Source organism: Bubalus kerabau, chromosome 20 (assembly GCF_029407905.1).
Source record: "Bubalus kerabau isolate K-KA32 ecotype Philippines breed swamp buffalo chromosome 20, PCC_UOA_SB_1v2, whole genome shotgun sequence".
Classification (NCBI taxonomy): domain Eukaryota; kingdom Metazoa; phylum Chordata; class Mammalia; order Artiodactyla; family Bovidae; genus Bubalus; species Bubalus kerabau.
Window position 1 is genome coordinate 46,611,246 of NC_073643.1, and position 27,293 is coordinate 46,638,538.

Here is a 27,293-nt window from a genome sequence, read left to right on the forward strand (position 1 = left end):
AGACCGTATATTTTCTTGGATGAGTTGTGGGTTTGGCCAGGAAGCCTTCATTCCATTGTGAACCTTGGTTCACATCCACAAGAAAGCATCTTGTGGACCTTACCTTTCCTGTTTTCTGTTGTCAGTTGCCTTTGAAGACCCTCCCCGGACCCCTAAGACTAAGTGACTCCCAAGGCTGTATTTTTAAGCTCATGGTCTGCCGTGCTGGAGTAATGATCACTAGCTCTTGAAAATTTAAGAGAATTCAGTAGTCCTCAAATGTAAAGAGTAGGAGCTGTAGCTTATAATTTTTTGTAATTTCATTGTTTTACAGATTGATCAGCTGAAGCAGGAGCTTTCAAAGAAAGAGTCAGAACTTCTTGCCTTACAAACAAAGCTTGAAACTCTCAGCAATCAGAATTCAGATTGCAAGCAACACATTGAAGTGCTTAAAGAGTCACTTACTGCCAAAGAACAGAGAGCTGCCATTCTTCAGACTGAGGTAAGGTACTGTTTCAGGAAAGTAGACATTGAATTGACAGCAAATGTCCTACCCAAACAGCTTTCATTAGAAGACTCCCTTATCCAAATCCTTGGGGCCAGATACATCTTGGATATCAGGTATCTTGGGGATTTTGGAAAGGTAAGATCTGTTACATGAATCACAGATTGTCTAACACTCCCAGTGGGGTTGCAGCAATATCCCATAAACAAATATATGAATATTTGTACAGAGAAAAAAATTTTTTTACACTTAAGTAGAAAAATTAAAGTATATATAAGAAACCTCCTATTGATTTGTGTTAGGTCGTGCCACCAAAGGAGTTTGCTTTTCTTTTCTTTTTTTCATTTTTTGGAGATTTTATTTTTTTGGATGTTGGAACCGCAGATAATGATTGAACCTGAAATGGTTTCATTTTATCAAAAATCATAAAAGCATGAGAATGTCATCTACCTTCCTGTTACTGTGTGTCTGTGTAGGCTTCACTCCTGGTACCCTTATGTTTCTTACTTCCTAAAGAGTGTCCTCAAATTTCAAGATTATTTTACCATTTGAAGAAAGTTGATATTGTTTCAACTTATTCATACAGTTTCTTAAATGAAATGTGATTTTTATTTCTTATTCATACTTAGAAGAAAAAAAAAAACCTAAATAACTTGTTGCTATCCTACTTTCTTGCTTCTTCTCCTTGAATTATATCCTGGGTCTGCTAAGAAATGCAAAACACAAACTAGTTATTATATAAATAAAACAGTTACTAGAATATAAATTATTACATGGAGTCAATAGCAAAGAAAACAGTGAATCTCCCTCATTTTTGTGTCGAGGCACTGTTTTACATGCATTACTTTAGAAGGCAGTCTACTTGAGTTACATGTTGTTTCTTGTGCTCTTGAAGCCATGTCTTTGCATGTGTTTGGGGTCTCTGGGGAAGTTTGGATTTTCTGTAGGAGTTACTGGGGCCATGGAGTAGATCTGTGCCCTCAGCCAAGGTGCAGGAAAATGCACAGAGGAGAAAGGAAACAGGCTCCAGGTTGGACAGGTCTTGGCCTGGACCTGATCGGTCTATGCACTTCATTGGTCAATAGGCAGTTAATTGGTAGCTTCAAGCCAACACTGTCATTTTGGCCTCAATGATGTAGATATTTTACATTTAAGAAATATCATTTTTAGTTGTGTATAGTTCCACTGTGAATGTAGCAGCTTGGATATTTAAATTTTTAAGGCATAAATGTGAACTATGCCTTAATTGAAGGTTGACTTGTATAGTATTTGAGGAAACAGCAGTGAATAGCAGTGATCCTAGAACTGTGCTAATACTATACTGTATTAGTATATATTATTACTATATAGTGTAATGGCACTCCAGTACTTTTGCCTGGAAAATCCCATGGACGGAGGAGCCTGGTAGGCTGCAGTCCATGAGGTCGATAGAGTCAGACACGACTGAGCGACTTCACTTTCACTTTTCACCTTCATGCATTGGAGAAGGAAACGGCAACCCACTCCAGTGTTCTTGCCTGGAGAATCTCAGGGACAGGGAAGTCTGGTGGACTGCCATCTCTGCAGTTGCACAGAGTCGGACACGACTGAAGTGACTTAGCAGTAGCAATGCTATAAAACTATGCTGTCTAATACTATAGCCACCAGGCACATGGGTCTATTCAAATCTAGATTAATTAAAGTGCAGTTAAATTTAGACTGTAGCTTCTCAGTCACACTAGCCACTGTTCATGTATTTAATAGTCATATGTAGTTAGAGACTAGTGTATGGGACAGCACAGCTATATATAGAACATTTCCATGTAGTACTTGTCTGTTGGCTTATTGGGACAAATCCTGCTCTCTGCCTGATTTTGTAAAGTTTTATTAGAACACAACCATACTCTTTCATCTATGTGCTGTCTTTGGTTGCTTTTGTGTTGAAAATATTTACTCTCTGGTCCTTTACAGAAAAAGTTTGCCATGTATGGCATGTGATTTCTTGGTGAGAGGATTGATTGGGAATTTGCATGCCTGGTTTGTCTTTTCTCTAACAGTCTTACTCTGAACAGGGCCAGATTTGCTAACCTCCTTTCTATGAGCACAAGCTTTTCTTTAAAGTGGACATTCACACAGCAACAGGTTGTATCACAGTTGTCTTACATTGACAGTAATACTACCACTACTAATAAAGTTACTGTAATTGTGTTGCTGTGTAGAAGGAAACTTAAGATGCAAGGCAGTCTGTTGAGATATGGCCCAGGCTTCTTGATAGTTCCCCTGCAGAAGGAAAGAATAAGAAAAGTCAGCTTAGAAAAGCTTACTGTCTTCCTTTCACTGCCTTGTATTGATGAGTGCTCTATTCCCCAGTCTCTCTCCCTTTTCTTATTCTGTCCCCTTGTATTTTGCATCTCTCGAATTAATGTAGTTCCAATTAGACCTATATATATTTCATGAAAAAGACAGTGGTGACATTATATGGATAGCTTTCATCCCACATTCAGTAATTAAAATGACCCAATAAAGAGACGGCACTTTAAAGTAGAAAAAATTATTCTCCATGTGTAGAGAAAGTGAGATGATTTTCTGGTTTTCTGCTTTGAAGTTGGGAGTGTGAGATTAATGATTTTATCAGCTGGAAGCATACAAGGAATTTTCTTTTGCCTTTTTTCTTCTTTTAAAATCTTCGTAAATGGAAATGGAAAGAGTTATCTAATGATATCCATCTCTTAGAGGAAGCAATTTAGGTTGAAATTAGCTCTAATTGTTGGATCATAGGCAAAGGATTTTTGGCAGCCCAGTAAAATACATTAAAGTGATTTTCCTGCTTCTTGGCAAAACAGAGGAAAATAAGAGTCTCCCTACCTAATGTGGGTTAGTGGATGAGTATTCAGTAGGTGAGATGTTTCCTTGTGCCCTACAAAGAAAGAACTGAGTTTACATTCTTATGAAAGGTATGGTTTCATCCTTGGAAGAGGTTCTAAGTGATAGCTCCTTCCAGGTAGATTCCTAAGTCTTTACTGAATGCTCTTGCCAAAATAGAAGACGACTTTCTCTAGAATGGGAAGAGGCCTTCCGGCAACTCTGGAAAACCTTTGCCATTAGCTGCTTTTGGCTTCTCTTTTAGAATATGGTGAAAGTGACAGATGTTACTGACTCAACAGTTCATCTCCATAAGGAAGCCTTATGCAATTTGCATTTGGGAGGTGGTAGGTTGAAGGGTGGGACAAGGGGGGAGGCAAGTTGTCTGGGTTTGTGGCTATGTGGCTTGGCTCCTGGATAGATTTGTTTTAACTTGTACAGATGCCCAGATGCTCTTTGACATGTGTGCAGTAAATCAATGGAATAATAATTACACACACACACACACACACAGACACCACATAGCTCTTAACATAGCATTTTACTTTTTAAAATAGCTTCAAAGAACCCTAATGCCAAGTATCTTATTTTGCTACTTCCCTTGATGTTTTCCACGTATTAATTTACCCTTATCAACCAACACATTAATTTCATGTGCATAGAGATAATAATAAATTGACTTTAGTGCCTTGACTTTTATGAATTTCAATGAATAATTGCCAACATATCCAGAAATTACAAAGAAGAAAGGCCTAGCTATTATTTTATCATCTGAAGTAAAATGTGATATGAAAAAGCAGCATTTAGAAGTGGGAGATGTGTGCACATGCCTTAATCTCCCCATTTAATCACTGTGACGTAAACAAGACTTAAATTTCTGAGCCTCCACATCTTGACTGTAAAACAGCAGCATTGTGCCAGCTTGATGTGTCCATGTGAGAAATGTTTAGATTCTTCTAAAGGGTTTTAACTATCAGTTGTGTTGACTATCATCATTGCTGTGATTTTTGTCACTATTGTATATCAGAATATTTGGAGAACACACCACCTCACTTCTCCTCTTACCATCCATTCTGTGTGTTCTACCTTTGTGGGTCTCCTTTGAATTTTTGGTATCTGCTTTTACTGAGTTCAGACTTTTATATTTCAATTGAGTCACTTTTTTATGTCTTAGAATGATGCTGAGAAATGAAAATACTATGAAAATGCCATCTATTTTGTTCTGGCCTCAAATTAAAAGGTGTCTGTGTGTTTTCTTGCAAGTACACTTTGCCCCAGCCCAGCATGATTCCCAAACTGCCAAGCATGATGTCTCTTCTGTATGTTTTCTGGAAGATACGTTATATGATAGTGGTATATGATGGTTGCTTTTATACTCATTTCTGTTCCAAGTAGTTAGGGAAACCTTCTACTGGTCTAAAAGAAAACACTTGACAACCTGTTAATTAAAAAATGTATGGGTTTAGTGTTGAGAAGGTGAGAGGCAATACATGCAGGTTAGGTTAGTGGCAGCTCCTTGGCAATGATCCATAACATTTTTGATTTTGGTTTTTAAATGTCATCAATATAAGAAAATGTTGTGCAGTCTTTTGGTTCACTCCTCAGAAAATTAACCTCAGCACATCCATACTTATATTCACATGCCATAACATATATACTTTCAGGTAGTTTACATATACCCTGAAGCATTTCCAAGAGTTTCACATTAAAGATCCCTGCCCTATGGATTTCATGAATTTTTCATTCAACATATATATTTTGAATGACTACTATGTGCCACATTTGGTTCCTGCCTTTATTGAGTCAACATTATAGTGGGTATATGGATATATGAAGGCAATGGCACCCCACTCCAATACTCTCGCCTGGAAAATCCCATAAACAGAGGAGCCTGGTAGGCTGCAGTCCACGGGGTCGCTAAGAGTCGGACACGACTGAGCAACTTCACTTTCACTTTTCACTTTCCTGCATTGGAGAAGGAAATGGCAACCCACTCTAATGTTCTTGCCTGGAGAATCCCAGGGATGGGGGAACCTGGTGGGCTGCTGTCTATGGGGTCGCACAGAGTCGGACACGACTGAAGTAACTTAGCAGCATGGATATATGATAGAGAGCTGGTCAGAATACCTTGAACACTCACTGAATCCATTATCACTGGCTGGTAATAATCCCCCACAAAATCTTAATTGGACTTCATCTCTCTTTGCTTCTTTAAAAGCAGACAAAAGGAAACAAAGAAGCTAGAATTAAATGTTTAGCTCCTTTGACAACTGAAGTATGCAAGCTATATGAAAATAGCCATTTATATCTCTTGTAATTTAAGGCTAACATTGCTAAGGGTTCCCTCCTGGTTCAGTGGTAAGGAATTCGCCTGCCAATGCAGGAGACGTTACTTTGATCCTTGGGTCGGGAAGATCCCCTGGGGAAGGGAATGGCTACCCACTCCAGTATTCCTAAGGTGATTACACTGTTAATGTTAAGATTTTATGTTTTGATTTAAACTGATCCTCTGGTTCTCCTTGAGAAAAGGAATTATATTTATAGACTTACAGATTATTTCAGGAGTTACTGCATCTACTTAGAAATGCTTCAGTCAGCTATACTTTAGATAGACCCTCCCCTGAACTTGTCTGAAAAAGCAGCATATTATTTGATAATATTTTATTAAGCATCTATCATGCACAAGGTGCTGGATAATGTGGGATCCATAATCTTAGAGGATACTGGTCTTGGATTTAGTAATTTAATTACATTGCTCAAATGTCTCCTAAGTACAAGATGTGACTGCTCTGTTGACTTTTAAAAACTGTGGCTGTTTTCCACGCAATATGTTATTTTAAACTTGACTTACAGCTTGTGAATTTGGTATTGTTGTCCCCCTTTCTTAAGACTAGGAAATAGAGGTTCAGAGAGAATATGTATCTTGCTCAAGGTCACAGAACAGTGAGCGACAGACTTGGGTTCTCAAGTTCTAAAACTCTTAACTAGAAATCTAGCACTTTTCAAGCGTCCCAGTGGACCAAGGGTTTTCTTTGTGTTAAGTAAGTGATGCACATTATCTCATTTAATATTCATGGCAAAGATTATGCCAGTTTTTATAATTCTGTATTTAACAGGGAGGTTCACTAGGGATTCAAGAATGCTCACTAGATACAACCCTGTACTGTCTATGAATAGGGATAAGAATGAACAACTCTGAGATCATAAATTCTTACAGTAACATTGTGGCTATAGCAGTAGTGCTGTGGGCACATTAATGTGGGATATTGTCGGGAGGATACCATTTTATGAAGTCTAGAATTCCAGTATATTAAGAAGAATTTTTTGTATATTATTTAATTTTTATTTCTTTAAAAATGTTTAAGATTGTGTATATATGTACATATTCATACATGCATTCACCCTTTGTAGGGAAAAAAAAGGAATGGACAACAGTATCTTACTGTGTTTTATTTTTGTTAGAATCTCAAGTGATCTTTAAATGGTCTATGATACACTTACTGTACATATGTAGTATAAAAATTAAATGCATTCTTAAGAGAAATGGTGATGATAATTTCTTCAGGGAGATTGTGCAGGGTACTGGTGGAGGAGGAGGTGCTTTTTAAGCCCATGGCAGCATTTTTTGTTCCTCTGAGTCATGGGTGATTCAGTGTGATAACACAGCTAGTGGAGCTGTCAGTTTTCATGATGAATCATAAAACCAAGCTTTTGACTATGAAAATGTTGTTTTATGGAGACAAGACACATTTTATGCGTCCTTGTTTCTGGGTTTGTTTCTCATTGAAATGGGTCCTCCACCTCACTTCAAGGTGAGGCCAGGACTCCTGGGTATAAAGGTCACCCTGACAAGGAGTTGGGAATGCTTTATGGTGTCCAGGGGCTGTGGGACAAGATGCATTCCCAAAGGGCTTTGCAAACTGTCCATATACTTGAGGAACTACTCTGTCTTCTAAACTCACACATGTTGACCAAAGGAGTTTTTTAAATGACTGGAAATTGTATTTTCCACAATACATAAGATGGGATTTACAAGGAGTGCTCCTTTACTTTAAAAAAATAATTGCAGTTTTTCTTTTTACCTCTTGCCCCTGTTGACTGGCAATCAGTAAAGTCCTTTTTAATCACTTTAGTCCAGCCTTCAAAGGATAATATTAGAATTGTCCTTTTTGAGATAGACTTTTGTTTAATGCCCTTCATAATCACAGCATTTAAAAGTGAATTGTTTTTTTCAAAAAGTTAGTAGCAAATGACGGAACCAACTTTTAAGACTGTCAAAACACCCCAGTGCCAAATCAGGGTGCATTGTATCACTTTTAAGAGTTGCAAGGAATGTCTTTAAAATTAATAAATGAAGGAGGTTGGTGAAAAAATATACAAAACAAAATCCTGGTGTCACTTGTATTTTTCATTCTAATCCTGTCATTGGCTTCACATTTTAAAATGTTTTTACTTGACCAAGAAAGGCATCATTTGAAATTTTTATTGATAACACTCTTAACTTCAAGAAAAAGACATAAACCTGCAAAGTTGTAACTATCATGGTGGCCACAATTGGGAGGCCTGCAAAATAGTTTATTACCAGTAGGAAAAAAATCTCGGGAACCACAGTCATTATAGGGGTCACCACCTCTGCTACGTGCATTTTATTTTTTTTCCCCTTTTCATTTTGAGGATATGTATGATGCCAGTGCCAAACTACACACATTCCCCTCCCCTAATGTCTGTGGGCTTTGTTTTGATTCTCTCTTTATTAATGATGTGAAAACTTTGGGGTCACACAAAAATGAGCCAGGGTCAGCCTTTGGGGGCCCCAGAATGCTGAAAATGTCCTGGTATCTAGCTAGTGAAGACATTGTTTAAAGGAGCTAGGTTTCACTTGAGATTTTTAGCTGTTCTGCAGATTTTAGACACCCAGGTAAACTTTGCAAGTCAGCCTCATAATCTTGCTTTCTTAAGGTGAAATACGAAAGACTTGTGGTGGAGGAATTAAAATGTGTCCTGGTTGTTTGCAGTTCTGTGACTTTTTTTGAGGGGTCCCGTTAAAGGATGGTACAGGTAGCTACAAACATTATTTTATTCCATAGGTCCAGAGCCCAATGCTTTTGTTGTCATTGTTCAGGCTTTCAGAAAATGCCGTATTTAACACATTGTTAGTATAAAATTGCTTTTGACTTCATAAACACAGGTGTTCAGTTTGAATCTTAATCAACTGTGAAATAGGTAGATGTCTAAAAGGAAATTCTATAAATTGTGAACATGACTCTGTCAGCACACTAAATGGATTAGGAAAATTCATTGTCTGCCGTGTAATTGAACACCAGTGTGATGCGTGGACAAGAATTAGTCTTGAAAAGCCAATAAAATGGAGGAAAAAAGCAGAGCCTAGGAGAGGTTGATTGTGTGGGTTCCCCACACCACAAATGAATGCCGGTGCAGAAGAACTTGGACATCAGAATGGCTATTTAGAGGAGGGCCAAGAAGGAATACATATGAGCAGACAACACAGAATTTATAGAGTAAAACCACAAACACCTTATTTTCCATTGTACTAAAATAATGATATTTTACAGTACCATTTTATATGTAATTCTGCTTTCAATTTTGTATTGTTACTGCAGCTCAAATCTCATTATAAATGTTCCAACAAAAATCCCTTTTTAATCAAAAACTTTCCAATCCTTAGCCCATTGTCAACTTACTTTGAACAACGTATTTTTCTAGTGAAACAAAGGAATTTGGTTCTTCTATCTGAGCTCATTGGGATGTTATTTGAACTGTGTGGCTCAACATGTAATTAAGATAACTGATTCATTTTAATTTCTGTATTACATCCCCTCATAATCTGTATCCATTTTTGGCGGGGGGGTATAGAGATACGGGGTCAGAGCCCCTTATATTCTTTGAAAGAAAAGCAATAGATCAGTAGTGCTTTTTATTTCTGTTTTACAAAAGATGTCTATACTATATTAAGCTGCAACTTAAAGTGACAATATACAATTAGTTAATCATCTGTGAGACAGTACATGTCCATAGTAAGTGTTACCTACTGGTGAATGGTTTGCAGGAAAAAAAGAATATATTTATGTCATGTCTGTGGGAAGCTGCAAATTGCCGCTTTAGAAAAGGAGATGACAGAATTTAGGAGGAGGAAAATCCAACCAAACTCTCACTGACCTCCAAGCTCACTTTCTTTCTTTCTTTTTTTTTGGTATGAATTTTATGGAAAACAGAATTTATTAAGTACTTCCATTTATTTTTTTTCCTTTTGGGATCACCATTTGGAAATAGCCAGTGTACACTGTGATTAAGTTCTCCCTGACACTGGACCCACATTTGTAACACTTGCCTCCATTCCTCTGGAAAAAGGATAACATTTGCTGTGGTTGGGCTTCTTTATGTGTGTATTTACATATCAAACCAAAATGTAAAGAGTGAAGTTAAATTGCAGGGCTTCTGCAAGAATCTTTTACCCATTCTCATATGAACTTTATTCTTTTTAAATTAAATGCAGATATTTATTCTATACAGACATATATTTCACCCTTCTTGCTTTATTTTTTTTTTAAGGGGGAGAATACAACTTGAAGTAATAGGTTGTGTAGGGGAGGATCATTTTAACTCTAGAAATTTGTTTTTATGGCCAGCATTTCTTTCTTGAAGTATGTGGAATTTATTTTCTTGCATTCATTTTTTATATTATTTAAAATTTTCAGTGTAAGTGATTTATCAAATCCTTATTAATAGAATAATATTCGGCCTCTAAAATACTACTTGGCAGTTGTTAATTTGAAACTGGACAGATCGTAAGTTGTGTTATTAAGATCTTGTGAAATGTGAAGGGAATAAGAAGACCCAGCTCCTCATTTACTGAGTGTGACTGCTTAGCTAGTGCCAGCAAAGCTGGGTGTCAGAGGGTTGGTTCTCCATAGCTATGACCACCTTTGGCAACTCTTGTGAGAACAGTTGAGGAAAAAGGGAAATGAGTGACTAGGGGAATTGCTTGGGACTGCCATGCGTTGGAGAAGGAAATGGCAACCCCCTCCAGTGTTCTTGCCTGGAGAATCCCAGGGACGAGGGAGCCTGGTGGGCTGCCGTCTGTGGGGTCGCACAGAGTCGGACACGACTGAAGTGACTTAGCAGCAGCAGCAGCAGCAGCAACCAGAGATGTAGACATTAGTATTTGTCAACTCTTCAACCTCACTCCCATCCAAAGTTGAAAAATACGTTTATGGAAAGATGTACATGAGTTTTAAAGATTTAATTTGGAAAAATTTAGTCATATTTGTTTTTTTGCTGTGTGTATGTATGTGTGTGTTGTGTGTATGTATTAGAAGAAACAGAACACTAAGATATGGAAGCTAGACAAATAGCATCATTTTGTCAACCTTCTTTGTTGGATCTCCTTTAGATTAAATAAGCCTACTAAATTAAATGCCTTCTGTGGGTTAGGTGTTGTGCTAAATGCCAGGAATACAAAAATGAACAAGAGATAAATGTTGTTGGCATTACCACTCATAATATGATTATTGAGAAATATTTAAGTTTTTTTTTCATACTTCTTTTTGTCCCTGAATATCCACTAGGGTTTACTATTGGAAAATTCAATCCAGTGAACTGTTAGTTGCTTATCAGAGCAATCCATAAAGACTTTGGGCATGTAACAGGGTCTCTGAGTAAGATCATGGAAGTAACTAACCAGAAGGAAAACTTGTCTCTATGCTCAGAGCCTTTTTCATTTATAGATCTTTAAATTTTTAAGTGTCACTTTCTTGGACAAAATTTATAATATAGATTATATAGTACACAAAAATACAATCTTATTCCTCAGAGACATTGTGGCCTAGCTGGGGTTTTCATTACTGTGCTGCATGCACTTAAGTATTTATTTTAACCTTTTGTTAACCTAATATTTATAAAGAAGGAAAACATCGTCACAACATAAGTTTCTTGAAGAAAGGGATCTTTTGACTTACTCTCTGAAGTATCTGAGCTCTGAGAGTAGTGCCGGGCACAATGTAGGAACTGCAAAAATATTTGTTGAATCTATTATTGATCTTTGGCATCACTGGAAGTGTAGTGGGAGGATTAGATGAGATATTGCATCATGGTAACAATGGAGAAGGCAATGGCACCCCACTCCAGTACTCTTGCCTGGAAAATCCCATGGACGGAAGAGCCTGGTAGGCTGCAGTCCATGGGGTCGTTCAGAGTCGGATACGACTGAGTGACTTCACTTTGACTTTTCACTTTCATGCATTGGAGAAGGAAATGGCAATTCACTCCAGTGTTCTTGCCTGGAGAATCCCAGGGACAGGGGAGCCTGGTGGGCTGCTGTCTATGGGGTCACACAGAGTCGGACACTTCTGAAGCGACTTAGGAGCAGCAGCAGCAGCAGCAGCAGCAATGGAAATATTCCTTTTTAGGTGATGCTTTAATATTAGTATTATGAGAAAACATGAATTAACTCTTCTGTAACTTTGTTATGGGGAAAATATTGCTAACTATGAATCAAGATCTGATAGTAGCAAAAATATGTAAGATTGATAAACTTAATGACATGAAATAAAGAATTTGTGCCTGGCAAAAATTATTGTAGAGTAAAAGGCAAGTAACAATTTGGGCAATATACTTGCTAGTTATGCTGCAAAAAGAGGGTTTTTATCTCTAATAAACTTCTTAAAAACAATCCTAGGGACCAATAACCTATAGAACCAAAGGGTAACAATATATAGATAGAATAATGGTCATAATATTATAGGTTATACATAGAAAAATAAATGTGAGTAGTCCTTAATTTATGATGCCCAACCTGATACATAAGAGAAATGCATATTAAAACTACATTGAAAAATGATTGCTCATTTGTTAGATTAGCAAAAATTCCAAGATTTGAAACATATGCTACTTATTGGTGGGGAAAAACTAGCCCTACAATACCACTGCTGTTAGGAATGCAAAATGGTACATCCCCTTTCAGAGAGGAATTTGCCAACATCTAGCAGTTCACACAAGTTTGCCTTTGACTCTGAAATCCAAATTCTAGGAGTAGATTCCAAAGATAAACTGACAAAAATACAAAACAGCCAAGATTTTTCATTACAATATCATCTGTAATAGTAAAAGACCGGAAACAGCCAACATGTCTGTCAGAATGGGACTTACTGAGTAAATCACTGTGATCCACAAATGGATTACTATGTAGCCGTGTAAAAGATGAAGAATATCTCTATATATTGATATGGAGTGACCTGTAGGATATATGGTGAGGTGGGGGTGGGGGGGGAAAGATTGATGATAAGTGTATAAAACTGCTGTTTACCTAAGAGATTGAAGAAATGCACATGTATGTATAAATATATGTATGAATATATATATTTGTTTAGATTTTAAAGAAAATGGTGGACAAACTATAATATTGAAAACCAAATTTGAGGGGTTTTGTTAATTGAATGAGTGAACATGGAGAGAATTTAGACTTCTTTGAATATAGTTTGTTTTGTAGGTTTTACTTTGAAACTGTGTATTTTACATAATTAAAAAGCAAAATTAAATCCAAAAATGCAATTTCTGAAAAGTCAAAGGAAAATGAAACAAATGAACCTATCTACTAATGTGAGTGGTGTTATCCCCACACTGCTGCTGCTGCTAAGTCCCTTCAGTCGTGTCCGACTCTGTGCGACCCCATAGATGGCAGCCCACCAGGCTCCTCTGTCCCTGGGATTCTCCAGGCAAAAATACTGAAGTGGGTTGCCATTTCCTTCTCCAATGCATGAAAGTGAAAAGTGAAAGTGAAGTCACTCAGTCGTTCCCAACTCTTAGCGACCCCATGGACTGCAGCCTACCAGGCTCCTCCGTCCATGAGATTTTCCAGGCAAGAGTACTGGAGTGGGGTGCCATTGCCTTCTCCGTATCCCCACACAGTGAAGATCTATTCCAGGTGACTATAAAATACAGTACTTGGAGTAACATCTCTAGTGAAATACTGTATGCTGCTGCTGCTGCTGCTAAGTCGCTTCAGTCGTGTCCGACTCTGTGCGACCCCATAGACGGAAGCCCACCAGGCCCCGCCGTCCCTGGGATTCTCCAGGCAAGAACACTGGAGTGGGTTGCCATTTCCTTCTCCAATGCATGAAAGTGAAAAGTGAAAGGGAAGTTGCTCAGTCGTGTCCGACTCTTAGTGACCCCATGGACTGCAGCCTACCAGGCTCCTCCATCCATGGGATTTTCCAGGCAAGAGTACTGGAGTGGGTTGCCATTGCCTTCTCTGAAATACTGTATAGTCCCAGACAAAAAAACTACATAGAATCTTAAACTTTTTTCAGTGATTATATTATTGGTTGTAGTGGATATTATTTATTATAGGAAATAATTTATTCTGAGACAAGTGTGTGCAAAGAATGGGGTAAAACAAATGAGTGTTTTTGTTGGCAGCATTAAGAGCATGGATTTTCAGAACTTGGGAAGAAGATACAGATGTGAGATTGAAAAGTTAAGTAAAAATACTGTAGTCCTGTGATGTGTGTTTTAAAAAATCTATATCAATATATCAATATCTTTGTAATTTATCTTTATCTTTATATCCTAGCTGTGACCCTGCAAAGTCCTAGAAATAAGGATCCATCTCTGGTAGTGATAGCCTTTCTAAGCATCATATTCGCTGTTTTCCCACTAAAGGCTTCTGTGGAAATGGATAAGTCTGTGCCTGGGACAGGAAATGGTGAAATTTTGTCATTTCAGAAAGTAGTGAAAAAAACAAAAGTTAGTCGCTCAGTCATGTCCGACTCTTCGTGACTCTAGGGACCCTAGCCCACCAGGCTCCTCGGTCCATGGATTTTCCAGGCAAGAATGCTGGAGTGGGTTGCCATTCCCTTCTCTAGGGAATCTTCCTGACCCAGGGTCTCCTTGCAGGCAGATTCTTTACAACTGAGCTGCCAGGGAAGAGTTAGGACAGTAGGGAAGCTCTCAAAGATTTATCAGTTCAGTTCATTTACTCAGTTCTGTCCGACTCTTTGCGACCCCATGGACTGCAGCACGCCAGGCCTCCCTGTTCATCACCAACTCCCAGAGTTTATTCAAACTCATGTCCCTTGAGTCGGTGATGCCATCCAACCATCTCATCCTCTTTGCATAAGGTGGCCAAACTATTGGAGTTTCAGCTTCAGCATCAGTCCTTCAAATGAATATTCAGGGCTGATTTCCTTTAGGATGGACTGGTTGGATCTCCTTGCAATCCAAAGGAATCTGAAGAGTCTTCTCCAACACCACAGTTCAAAAGCATCAGTTCTTCGGCGCTCAGCTTTCTTTATGGTCCAACTCTCACATCCATACATGACTACTGGAAAAACCATAGCTTTGACTAGACAGACCTTTGTTGGCCAAGTAATGTCTCCGCTCTTTAATATGCTGTCTAGGTTAGTCATAACTTTCCTTCCAAGGAGCAAGCGTCTTTTAATTTTATGGCTGCAGTCACCATCTGCAGTGATTTTGGAGCCCCAGAAAATGAAGTCTGTCACTGTTACTGTTTCCCTGTCTATTTGCCATGAAGTAATGGGACCAGATGCCATGATCTTAGTTTTCTGAATGATGAGTTTTAAGCCAACTTTTTCACTTTCCTCTTTCACTTTCATCAAGAGGCTCTTTAGTCTTTCTTCACTTTCTGCCATAAGGGTGGTGTCATCTGCATATCTAAGGTTATTGATATTTCTCTCAGCAGTCTTGATTCTGGCTTGTGCTTCATCCAGCCCAGCATTTCTCATGATGTACTCTGCATAAAAATTAAATAAGCAGGGTGACAATATACAGCCTTGGTGTACTCCTTTCTTGATTTGGAACCAGTCTGTTGTTCCATGTCCAGTTCTAACTGTTGCTTCCTGACCTGCATACAGATTTCTCAGGAGGCAGGTCAGGTGGTCTGGTATTTCCATCTCTTAAAGAATTTTCCATAGTTTGTTGTGATCCATACTGTCAAAGTTTTTGGCATAATCAATAAATCAGAAGTAGATGTTTTTCTGGAACTATCTTGTTTTTTTTATGTTAACAATTTGGTCTTTGGTTCCTCTGCCTTTTCTAAATCCAGCTTGAATATCTGGAAGTTTACAGTTCATGTATTGCTGAAGCCTGGCTTGGAGAATTTTGAGCATTACTTTACTAGCGTGTGAAATGAGTGCAATTGTGCAGTAGTTTGAGCATTCTTTGGCATTGCCTTTCTTTGGGATTGGAATGAAAACTGACCTTTTCCAGTCCTATGGCCACTGCTGAGTTTTCCAAATTTGTTGGCATATTGAATGCAGCACTTTCACAGCATCATCTTTTAGGATTTGAAATAGCTCAACTGGAATTCCATCAGCTCTACTAGCTTTCTTTGTGGTGATTAGGGCCACTTGACTTTGAATTCCAGAATGTCTGGCTCTTGGTGAGTCATCACACCGTTGTGATTATTGGGTCGTAAAGATCTTTTTTGTACAGTTCTTCTGTGTAGTCTTGCTACCTCTTCTTAATATCTTCTGCTTCTGTGAAGTCCATACCATTTCTGCCCTTTATTGTGCCCATCTTTGCATGAAAAGTTCCCTTGGTATCTCTGATTTTCTTGAAGAGATCTCTATTCTTTCCCATTCTGTTATTTTCCTCTGTTTCTTTGTATTGATCACTGAGGAAGGCTTTCTTATCTCTCCTTGCTATTCTTTGGAACTCTGCATTCAAATGGGTATATCTTTCCCCTCCTCCTTTGCCTTTAGCTTCTCTTCTTTTCATTGATAGGACACATCAAAAGGAGTTAGGGGCAAAGATTGTGAGGATTAATAGTACATGAAATATGCTTCATTCAGTCCTTGAGTTCAGGATAAATACTATTAAAAAAATTTTTTTTTTGTACATTCTAGGGAGCCAACACATTATTTTTGAAACTGGCAAATAAATGGGAAGAAATAAGCCCTCATTATAACTTACTTATATAAATGCTACCTCAGGGTAGCAAAGAGTTATGGCAGAGAATATTCTCTTTGTAGAAATATTCCAGCTAATAAATGAAGAAAGAATGCTAGACTCTCACCATTTTGCAACCTCTAATGATTTCATGGATCTGGGGATTGAGCATTAATGGATGCCGCATCAAATACTGCATGCTTCCTGATGGAAGTATGCTCTGTTGCCAGTGAAGCAGTTTTGCTCGAAAAATCCAACCTGAAACTTACTGGAAATACAGAGGACCGAGAGGAACTTAGCAAACAACTCCAAGGGATTCAGTGAGCAAGCTCCCCACCATGGGAAACTTGAAGAATAGGATAGATGACTCCATGCAGTTTTTTGTTTTTTAGTTTTTAGAAACAACAATGCATTTTCAAAGAAAAGAGAAATAGGTAGAGAGGGAAATCATTGATTAAAAAACTTGAGACCAGTGAACCAATTATAATGTATGAACCTTATTTAGATCCTGATTCAGATAAGCAAAATGGTAAAATTATGAGCCAACTAGGGAAATTTGAAGATTGAACTAATGATAGTAAGGAGTCACTGGTAAACTTGTCTTAGCTGTGATAACATTTTTTAAAAAAACATAGACTGCTTATCTTTTAAGGAAACATATTAAAATATTTACAAATGAAATCATATAATACCTGGGGTTTGGTTTAAAATGATCAAGGGGCTGGGAAGCGAAGGAGGTGAGGTCATAGACAAAACAAGAGTACCCAGGAGTGGATACTTGTTGAAGTGGGAAATGAGTACATGGAGATTCATTTTACTTTTCTCTGTACTTTTGCATGTTTGATATTTACATAAGAAAACATTGAAAACAAAATAAAAATAAATGAGTCGGTGGCTTGAATTTCATTCCCAGTGACACGAAGATGCCACAAGATGTCTCCCACCTACCTATTTTTGGACTTTATATTCTCATATTTACAGATGCTGTTGCAGCTAAATTATTCTAAATTTGATTGATGACCTGAAGATGATTTCAGAACTTTTATCAAATCAACTGATGTATACTCTTCAGAAGGAGAAAGTCCTGTTTTAACTTTTTGTAATTTTTCTAGGCCTTTGTTTTTATGAGATGGTATTTTGGCTGTAAAAGACCTAGAAAGCATTGGGAAATCTGATAGGTAAGCTAAATTGGTTGAGCTTTTTATGTTGAAGCTTTTGGAAATCTTTTTTCAATCTGGCCAGTCACCATGAGACTTTGCAGCTGGCTGGTGTCAGGGGCCTGCTGATGACTCACTCATTTTAGGCAGGGTCAGTCCTTGATAACTTCCTTGGAAATGGCTTGGGCTGCCAGGCACAGACCATGGCCACATGATTTTTGCTTGACATCATTTCTTTTACCCACATTGGTGGCTATCAGTCATCAGAGGATCTAATTTCTATTTTACTCTCAGTCTAGAAATTTAGAAGACTGTATTTTTGCCTTTTTGAATTCTTGTATTAATCTTATAATCTGGCTGTTTTCTGATTAGTAAAACATAAATCTGGCTCAGGGAAATTCTAAATATTCATCTTACATGTTTTAGAAGGAGAAAATATATAAAAGATGAGATACAGGTAATAGAACCTTGTTAGTTTAATTCTTTCTCCATGCTGATTTTTTAAAAAAAATCTTGGATAGTATGAAAGGAGCAACACTGTCAGGAGGGACTTGCTGGAGTGTGCCAGTGTGTAATTTGTAAATTGAGTTTATCTAAATTCCAGTCTAGAAGAAGCAAGCCAGTTTCTCTAGTCTTTTTCTAGAAAGTGAATTTTAAAGTAATACCACATGTGGGATGAAATACAATAGCGCTAAGATCAAGATACCTTAAGGTACTATAGAGTGAATTTGCAAACATAAGAAAGGGATGGCTCATTAATTTGTGGAAAATTTGAGATAAAATTAGGACATGGGAGATTTGAAAATAGTTCTTTTGTCTAGTTAACAGGACTTGAACAGGTAAGTTCCTGGCAAGCTTATTTTCAGTTCTCTCTTTTTGGACATGTTTCTTGTCTTCATTTTCCACATATCTTTGGCAGACATCTATTTGTGCCCGTAGTGTCTGGATTATGTGGCCTTGGTCACTTTTTCTGCTGTCTCTTGGCACAGTAGTCAACATTGAGTTTCTAGAATTGTTCTCTAATTTGACTGTACATTTGCCTCATGAGGATGAAGCGAACTTGTCTTACATTTTATCTCCTTTTGTAATGTCTAGTTTTGCTCATGTCCCTCTCCTTTGCTACTGCGGTTTATCTCAAAGAATCTTTATAAGTTTTAGAAATGTTTCAGAGCCCAAGATTTTGCATTGATTGACCATTGTAGGAAAGTGGATTCAGCTTTGCATTTATTTTCATTTTTATAATACGTTGCTATAATGCCCGTCATTTAGAAATAAATTACCACACAAAGCCTTATCCTAGGCATTGTAATATCTATAAGCTGGAATATGTATTTCAAGTTAGGAAGATTTACAGATGCTGTTCTTATATTTATTGGCAAACTACTGCTTTATACTAATGATTAACAAAATTAAAGTGCTTTTCCGTTAGATGATTATGAATAAAGAATCTGCCTGCAGTGCAGGAGACCTGGGATCGGCAAGATCCTCTGGAGAAGGGCATGGCAACCCACTTCAGTATTCTTGCCTGGAGAATCCCCATGGACAGAGGAGCCTGGCGGGCTACAGTTATAGGGTCACAAAGAGTTGGACAGGACTGAGCAACTACAGTTTGTTTCTTTCTTTCTTTAGATGCTTACAGTTGTAAAAATCAGTAGAATCATTGTTACTAATGGCATCAATGCAAATTGACACATTTTGTCAATTTGTCAAGGAGGTCTTATATACCACCAACTAAAACTATAGTAGCATTATCATCTTTATTGAACATTTGTCAGGTACCAAGCCCATTTGTGATGCCAAATAATCCTCATATCAGTCCTGTGAAGTTCATGCTGCCTGATTCTGATGGACTTTCTTATTTTATAGAAGTTTTATATGAGCAAAGTAACCACAGTTAGAATGGCTTATAACAATTTTCTGTAATACTGACAGAGAAACTTCAGAGTAAGTTTGATGACATTAGGATCTCCCCTTGTAGAGACACAGAACCGAAAAAGCATAATGGAATACATTCAGTAATATAAGCAGAAACAAAGAACTGTGAATCCTTGGAAATTACTGTGCCTGCTGGGGACGGAGTCCAGACAGGCATTAAAGAGGAGAGGACTTTGGCCTCTGAGGATGAAAAGTGTTTGCTATGATGGAAAAGGTGTGGGCGGGGGGAAAAGGTATTTGAATAATAAGATATAATACAGAAGGTGTAAGTGTGGCCTGTTGAAGAAACAGTGAGTAATTAACTGTGGCTAGGGTGTCATTTGGCATGTGTTTGTGGGGGCAGAGGGAGAGAAAGGGAGAGAGATGGGTGAGTAGATGGGATGGGTCAGTGGGACTATATAGCATAGTAGTTGGAGTTCATCATTTTTGAGCTCAGAAACAAATCTAGCTTAGAGTTTTAGGTTTGTGTCTTGCCAGTGCTGTGTCAACTGTAAATTTGTTCATTTGTTCATTCATTTATTTTACAAATATTCATTGATAGTATCAAAGAACCTGATATTACCCTAAGCACAAGGGATGGAGCAGTGAGGAAAATAGGCAAAAATCCCCTGCTATCAGGGAGCTTACATAGTGCTGTGGGTTTTTTTGGAGCAAAGTGTAGAGAAATCAAACAAATATGAAGAGGACCTTTTAATGGCAAATACAGCAGATCAGATAATGATTCCAGGTTGGGGGAGAAGTGAGTGAGCTTTTATGTATACATTAAAGGTGAACTTGGGGAAATGGGCACAGGACAGGCCAACAGTGAGGAAATAAGATTGTGCCCACAGTGCAGTGGGAAGCTCCTAGAGGGATTTAAGCAAGATGGCAGGTGACCTGACTTGCATTCCTAATAGACCACTCTGCCTGCTGTATGGGGAATGGCCTGTATGGGGCCCGAGAGAAGGCTGAGAGGTCATTGCAGATATCTTGGTGAGGAGTGATGGTAGGCTGGACCTAGAGAAGATGTGGAGGTGGAGAGAAGAGGATGTTTTTGCCATCCGTTTTGGAGGGATAGTTGTCAGGATGTGTGGAGGAATTGGATATGGAGTGGGGGATGTGAGGAAGGAGAGGAATCAAGAACAAATTCTGAGGTTTTAGGTTGGACAGACTAGTCAGGTAACTCCTTGAACTCCAGAGAGCTATCCTTCCCAAGGATTACATGCGATAGGAAGACTTCCTGGTGGCACAGTGGATAGAATGCACTTGCCACTGCAGGGGAACTGGGCCGATCCCTGGTCTGGGAAGATCCCACATGCCGCAGAGCAACTAAGCTCATGCACGTCAACTACTGAGCCCGCACTCTAGAGCCTGTGAGCCGCGACTGTGGAGCACCTGTGCAGTAACTGCTGAAGCCTACGTGCATAGACCCTGTGTTCCACGACAAGAGAAGCTGCTGTAATAAGAAGCCTGTGCACTGCAGTGAAGAATCGCCCCCACTCACCACAACTAGAGAAAGCCTGTGCAAAGCAACAGACACAGCACAGCCATAAATAAAATTATTTTAAAAAATGGAACAGAAATATATGGAATGATAGATGAATTCATTAAATATGCTTTGTGCTGTCTTGAAGTGTTTGAACTCAAGGTATAAAGACACAGAGCCTGTAGAGTGACAGAGAAATTAGGAGAGGGCTAAAGAAAAGGTGCTTAGCAGAAGCCATGAGGTGGAGAGAAAGGAGGGCAGTGGTATCAGTAGCAGAAGCAGTGGTAAAAAGAGAGATTGAATTGTAAGTCCAATGGGTACTCTGGCAGTGCCTCTGAGCCACCTGGTCTCCTGAGAGATCAGAAAGGGAGCCTCCATTCTCTCCAAGACCTGGCAGTGCTGTTACTTACAGTTTTCTGGTCTTCCTTTTGCTCCTGCTCTGCCCCCACGATGAGCCCTCTCTACCTGGACAGATCCATAGTTTTCTACTTATGTAACCTGACTGAGCCAAAATAACATAACTAAGTTTCTTTCTTGTTGGAGGGCCCATATTTCTTATTACATACAATTGGATTTTTATTTATTTTTACACTATGAATAATGCAAAAGTTTATTTGCACTGTCATTTTAAAAAGTGGAATTAAAAAAATTTATCACGTAGCATAAATTTTTCTTCAGTCTTTCTGAACACAATGACGTTGTGTCCTCTCCCCAGGCTTAACCACCCTTATCATTTTGGGGGCTGTACCATTCCATGTTTTCTAAGTAGTTATGTACTTACCAATATATGCATATATTATTATAGGGATTTTCCAAACATAAGTTAGATTATATGGAATATTAAAAACTATAACTTTACCAAAAAAAGCATAAAGTAAAAGCAGTACCTTCCATTTTTCCACTCACTGTTTCTTTGTGGTCCCTGTGTGTCAGTGTACACACACCTGCCTCACTGTTGATGGCTGCCCATTATTCCACTTAGCACGCTTTAGTGAATCTTTCTCCTGTAGATACACAGTTAGATTATTTCCAAAGTTTCAGCTTTTACTGAATTATTTTTAAGAGTGGGGCTGTGCTTCCATGCAACCTTTCACCCATTTGAGCAAAACCAAACTAGTGTTGGTGAAGTCTGTGGTCATTTGGTGTCTGTACAGTACATCTCAGCCCTGGGGTTGGGCTGAGCTGCAGGCAGAGTCCATGGAGCCCATGTGGATTACAAGTCAGGCACATGTGGCAGCAATTTTCCTCCTTTTCCTCTTGCTTCGGGGAGGAATTAAAACTGTGGGGCAGGGAGAGCCTCAGATTTTGCAGCATCCTCGAGAAAAACTCAAAGTAAACTAACCTGTTTATATTAACACCTAGTAAAAGAAAATAGTAGCTTTGCTAAAATAATCTTCTAAAAAGACAGGTTTAATGAGATTTTCTGAATTAAACTGAAGAGTTTTAATTAAACATGCAAAGGATAAACAGTATATTCAAAGTTCAGCCTAAAGAAGTAATAACTATTTCTTGAGAAGGAAAAATATTTAACTGTACTGAATGCCTGGCTGTTTGATCTTTGAAAGTCAGAGTGTTTGTGTTTTTGAAAATTCACATAAAAACCTGTCATAAGGGCACTCATAATTTGTGTGCTTTCTGTAGATAGGTTTATGGAAGTTGTGGATATCTTTGAAGTAATACACCTTTGTTTTAGAGAAAGACATCGTGTTGGGTTAGCCAAAGGAGACTATAAAGTGTCATGATTGCTAAATTCCCTGGCTAACCTTGACTCTAAAATAGACCTAAAGGTTCTGAAGGTCTTAGTTTAGCTCCTAAGGTTGCTAGAGGCCCTGGCAAGCAAAATTGTGGACATCTTTCTACGGAATCCTTTGCTCTTAAACTCCAGATGTGAAGGGTTTGGATGAAATTTTTGCACGCAGATAACTCTCCTCAGGTGTCCAGAACCCCTTGCATCACGTGATACCAAGTGAGATCATTCCAGCAGGAATTGCTGTACATATCCCCTCCATCACTACCGTGTACTCTGGGAACTGCTCTCTCTTTCCGCTCCCATCCTTTATTACAAAACTGCAGCCAAGGTGAAAACCTCACTCTTCCTCAATGTTTCTATTTTGACTTCTAATTTCAAGAATATAATTTCTTTCCTTTTTTCCTTCCCTGCCTCCCTCCCTCTCAATTCCTTCCTTCTTTCCTTTCAATATCCCTTCAAAAGGCAAGGAGACAATCTCTCTCCTTTCTACTCAGCTTTTTGTCCTCTTCCCCTCTACTGAGTCTGCATGTAACCCAGGGGGTCCCTATATCAATATGCCAGGATCCAGACAGGTTTTGTAACTCAGGGAAGCGATTGTGACTAGAGAGCACAGACCCAATCTAAAGCTGATTCTTGCCCTCAGGAACTAGCAGTCAAGTGTTGCCAAATGTGCTGATTTTAAGAGAAGCAGGAAATCCAGACTTTTTGGTGGTTTTTCTGTTGTTTTTTTTAAATACTGGCAACCAGTTTGAAAATTATTTTGCAACAGTATGCAGTGAAGCAGAAGACATGTGTTAGACATGACTTGGAAATTGTTAGTAAATCAAAGAAAAATTTTGAGCTTTCTTATTTTGAGGGTAGCCACGCAACTTCTTCCATACTTCCCTATCTTTTGACTAAGGTGATCTTTTCTTTGGTAGGTTTATTTTCCACAAATGTCATCTGTAGACATCTCTAGGAGGCAGCAGAGTGTTCTGCTTAAGATCAAGACTTGAGTATCAGCTGAATCTGGGTTGGATTAGAGTTTTGTTGAATAATTTGTTACCTTCAATGGGTCATTGAAACTGTGAGTCACCAGGAAAAGGTGACTACTAATGATTTGTCTTAATTGCTTTACAGACAACAAATCCTTATTGAGTGCCAGTTACGTACCAGACATTAAATTAGGTATTGAGGATCCCATAGTGAACAAAATCATACATGGCTTCAGCATTCCTGGAGCTCACTGCCAGTCCAAGAGAAAGATATTCTCAGTAATACAGTTATAATGAGAAAAGGAGGTTAAGTGCTCTGCACAAATGAACGGTAAAACTAGGCTGGGGTTCCCGGAGGAAGTGTTGGGTGATCTGAGAACTGAAACATGAGCTGGAGTAAACCAGGTGAGAAAGGGATGGAATAGTGTTTATGTCCAAAAGGCCAATGTGTACTTCTTTCCAAGCATTGAGAGCACACTGATATTATGCAACCAGATAAAATAATGATCCAAACCCAAGTCAGTTTTACACGGTCCCATTTTAACAAATATTCTCAAAGAGAAACAGAAAAGTACTGTTACTTCTCTGAAGTTCTCTAACAAAATTCTCTTTGTCAAGTGTAGTAGTAGATAGTATAGTCTAGGTTATGCTGTGGTAACAACCTCAAAATTGCAGTGACTTAAGCCCATATCAACAAGTTATAACCTACAGGCCAAATCTTATATATGCCTGCTTTGGTAAATCAAATTTTTATTGGAACACAGCCATGTCCATTCGTTTACATATTGTCTGTAGCTGCTTTCCCACTACATTGACAGAACTGATTAGTTGTGAAAGGGACTATACAGTCCTTTATTTTTATATTTACTGCCTGACTCTTTACCAAAGGGAAAAAAAAATTGCCAATTCCTGTTTAAAAGTATTGGTACCCGCTTCCTCAGGCTTTCCTGGTGGCTTAGTGGTAAAGAACCCACCTGCCAATGTAAGAGATGCAAGTTCAGTCCCCTGGTTGGGAAGATCCCCTGGAGAAGGAAATGGCAACTCACTCCAGTATTCTTGACTGTGAAATCCTGTGGACAGAGGAGCCTGGCAGACTACAGTCCATGAGGTCACAAAAGAGTCAGACACAAATGAGTGACTAAACAACAAAAGGAGCTCCCTCAAAGGGAAACTGGAAATTATACGATTAATATCTATACATGGTGCTGTAAAGGAACACATTTGTAATGGAAGGACCTAGCTTAGTGCTTGGCATGTAATATACTGCTTCTGCTCTTTGTAATTATTCTTAATACTATCTTTTTCTGTTTTTTTGCCCTTCTTAGAAACCCCTATCTGATTACTAAGCCTTGTGTATGTTATATCAATATTATTACTGCCACGACTAACAATAGCAATTTATATTTACTGCTCACCTATGATGTTTAAGGTATTGGGCTGGGAACTTCATGTGTCATTATCTTGAACCCTTACAGTGCTCCTTGAAGAAGAAGTATCCCCATTTTATAGACCCTGCTCTTATTAGTAACAAACACTAACCATCGACTGAGCATTTATTCTATGCCTGAACATGTGCTCCCATAAGTAATAGGTCCTTATAAAACCATCCCATTTTACAGATAAGGAAGCTGATACCTAGAGAGGTGAGTAACTTGCTCTGGGCACCATGCTCTGCTCTGAAGTGGTAGAGTTGAGGGTCTAACTGTAGCCCTTCCAACACCAAAGCCTTAATTGTATTTTCCATCTATGTACCATCACATGTCCCATGAATAGTCAGGATAGAGGGATTAAAATGACAGCTTCAGTCACCCCTTGGCCAGGCTGGCTCATTCTTCATCCCGGGGACAGCTTCTCTGTTGCTTTTCCTCTGCTCAGAGTAGTCTTGCCTTTTCCTCCCCAACGTGTACAATCTGCTCATCACTGAACCCCTGTTCTTAAAGAAGCTTGTTCTCATTGCCATCATGACCTCTCCTTCCACCGACTAAGGCTGAACATTTGGATAGCTCATTAGACACGAAAGTAACAGAGTAGACTAGGACGAGCCCATTGTGGAGCAGGCACTCATTTAGTGGTTTGTTTTTTTCCCTGTTAGAGTTAATGATCTTCACTGATCATTTCTCTTCCTCCTCCTTTTTTAAAAAATAGCCTACTGAGCACTTTATATTTGGCAGTCATCACGCCACATACATCATGCCATTTTCATAGCACCCCTGCGAAGGGGTTCTTTTACTATCCTGACTTACAGTGCAGAAGGGCTTCCCAGGTGGCTCCGTGGTAAAGAGCCACTTTTGCCAACGCAGGAAACATGTGTTTGATCCCTGGGTCAGGAAGATCCCATGGAGAAGGAAATGATAACCCTCTACTATATTCTTGCCTGGGAAGTCCCATGGACAGAGGAGCCTCATGGGCAGCCTACAGTCCATGGGGTTGCAAAAGAGTCGGACACGACTTAGTGACTAAGCAACATTTATTGGGCTTCCCTGGTGGCTCAGACAGTAAATAATCTGCCTGCAATGTGGGAGACCTGGGTTCAATCCCTGGGTTGGGAAGATCCCCTGGAGAAGGGAACAGCTATCTACTCCAGTATTCTGGCCTGGAGAATTCCATGGACTCTATAGTCATAGGGTTGCAGAGTCAGACACGACTGAGCGACTTTCACAGGTGCAGAAACCACGGCTTGCCCAAAGTCTTTCAACTAGGGAGGGAATATTCACTGAGGACAAAGATAACCGTTGGCCCAGTTATCTTTGTCTTAGCAGCTACTTATGTGAAATAAAGTCCAAATGGTTCCCTTCTGAGGATTATATCAAATTTGTATTGACATGGAGAATCCAAACAATGGCTCACTACCAAATAAGTGACAAAGCACAATGGATGAATAATTATAATCTATGATTTTCAAACATAACTAGAATTATTCATTCAGCTTATCAGACACTAAGTACTCACTATCCTCTGTGAGTGAGCACTGAGCTGAGCATAGTGTGGGCATTTGCAAATACCTGAGGCATTCTTACCCTCCTAGGCAGTACCTAGCTCTGGTGAGGGCAGCATCGCCTATGAAGAGCTCAGGCTCTGTGTCTGAGGGAACCAGGATCCAATCCAGCATCTATCACTTGACTAATATTGGAATCTTGGGCAATTTGCCTAACTTTTCAGAATGTTCATTTTCTCAGCTATAAAACAGGGATGTTGGGAATACCTGCTCTAAAGAGTTAGCATAAGCATTTACAGATAGGTTGTAAGTAACACAATTTAGCATAGTACCTAAATGTGGTATACATGTATACCATATACAGATCACCCAATAAAGTCTTAACTATTAATAGATGTGATCTGTAATAGAAACAGGGTCCCCAAGAAAATGTGAACAAGGAAACATAAAAGAGGTATAGGGGAAGAAAAGAGTAATTCCTTTGGGTTAGGGGCTGTTGGGAATGCTCCACTATGGAGGCGAACTAGAATTTGAGCAATGATAGAATTCTGGTGGGCAAAATGGTCAGGGGAGGGAATAGCATCTCAGGCTGAGGAAGCAGTGTGAGCAAAGATATGGAGACACGAGTCAGGAGTATGTTCAAGGAATTCCTCATGGTATTGGGTGGCTGGAAAAGGGAGGGCAAATGGAAAGATGTGGAGAGTCTGACTATGAATGTTGAAAAAAACATTTCTGGAACACACAACTGCGAGTATGTGGTGGTGTCCCAATGAATGTGCAACTGTTCCTTCTGTGGATGCCTGCCATTCCTGGAGGCTGCAAAGTGAT

The 27,293-nt window shown here is 38.9% G+C and overlaps 1 protein-coding gene across 8 annotated transcripts in view; it reads left to right on the forward strand.

Moving 5' to 3' along the window:
* Positions 1-27,293, forward strand: part of ERC2 (ELKS/RAB6-interacting/CAST family member 2) — a 997,915-nt gene that overhangs the window by 336,346 nt on the left and 634,276 nt on the right. For all 8 annotated transcript variants that reach the window (XM_055558162.1, XM_055558161.1, XM_055558164.1 and 5 more), the window contains one exon: positions 314-481. In XM_055558162.1, coding sequence (XP_055414137.1) covers positions 314-481 — 168 coding nt within the window. The remainder of the gene's footprint in view (positions 1-313; positions 482-27,293) is intronic.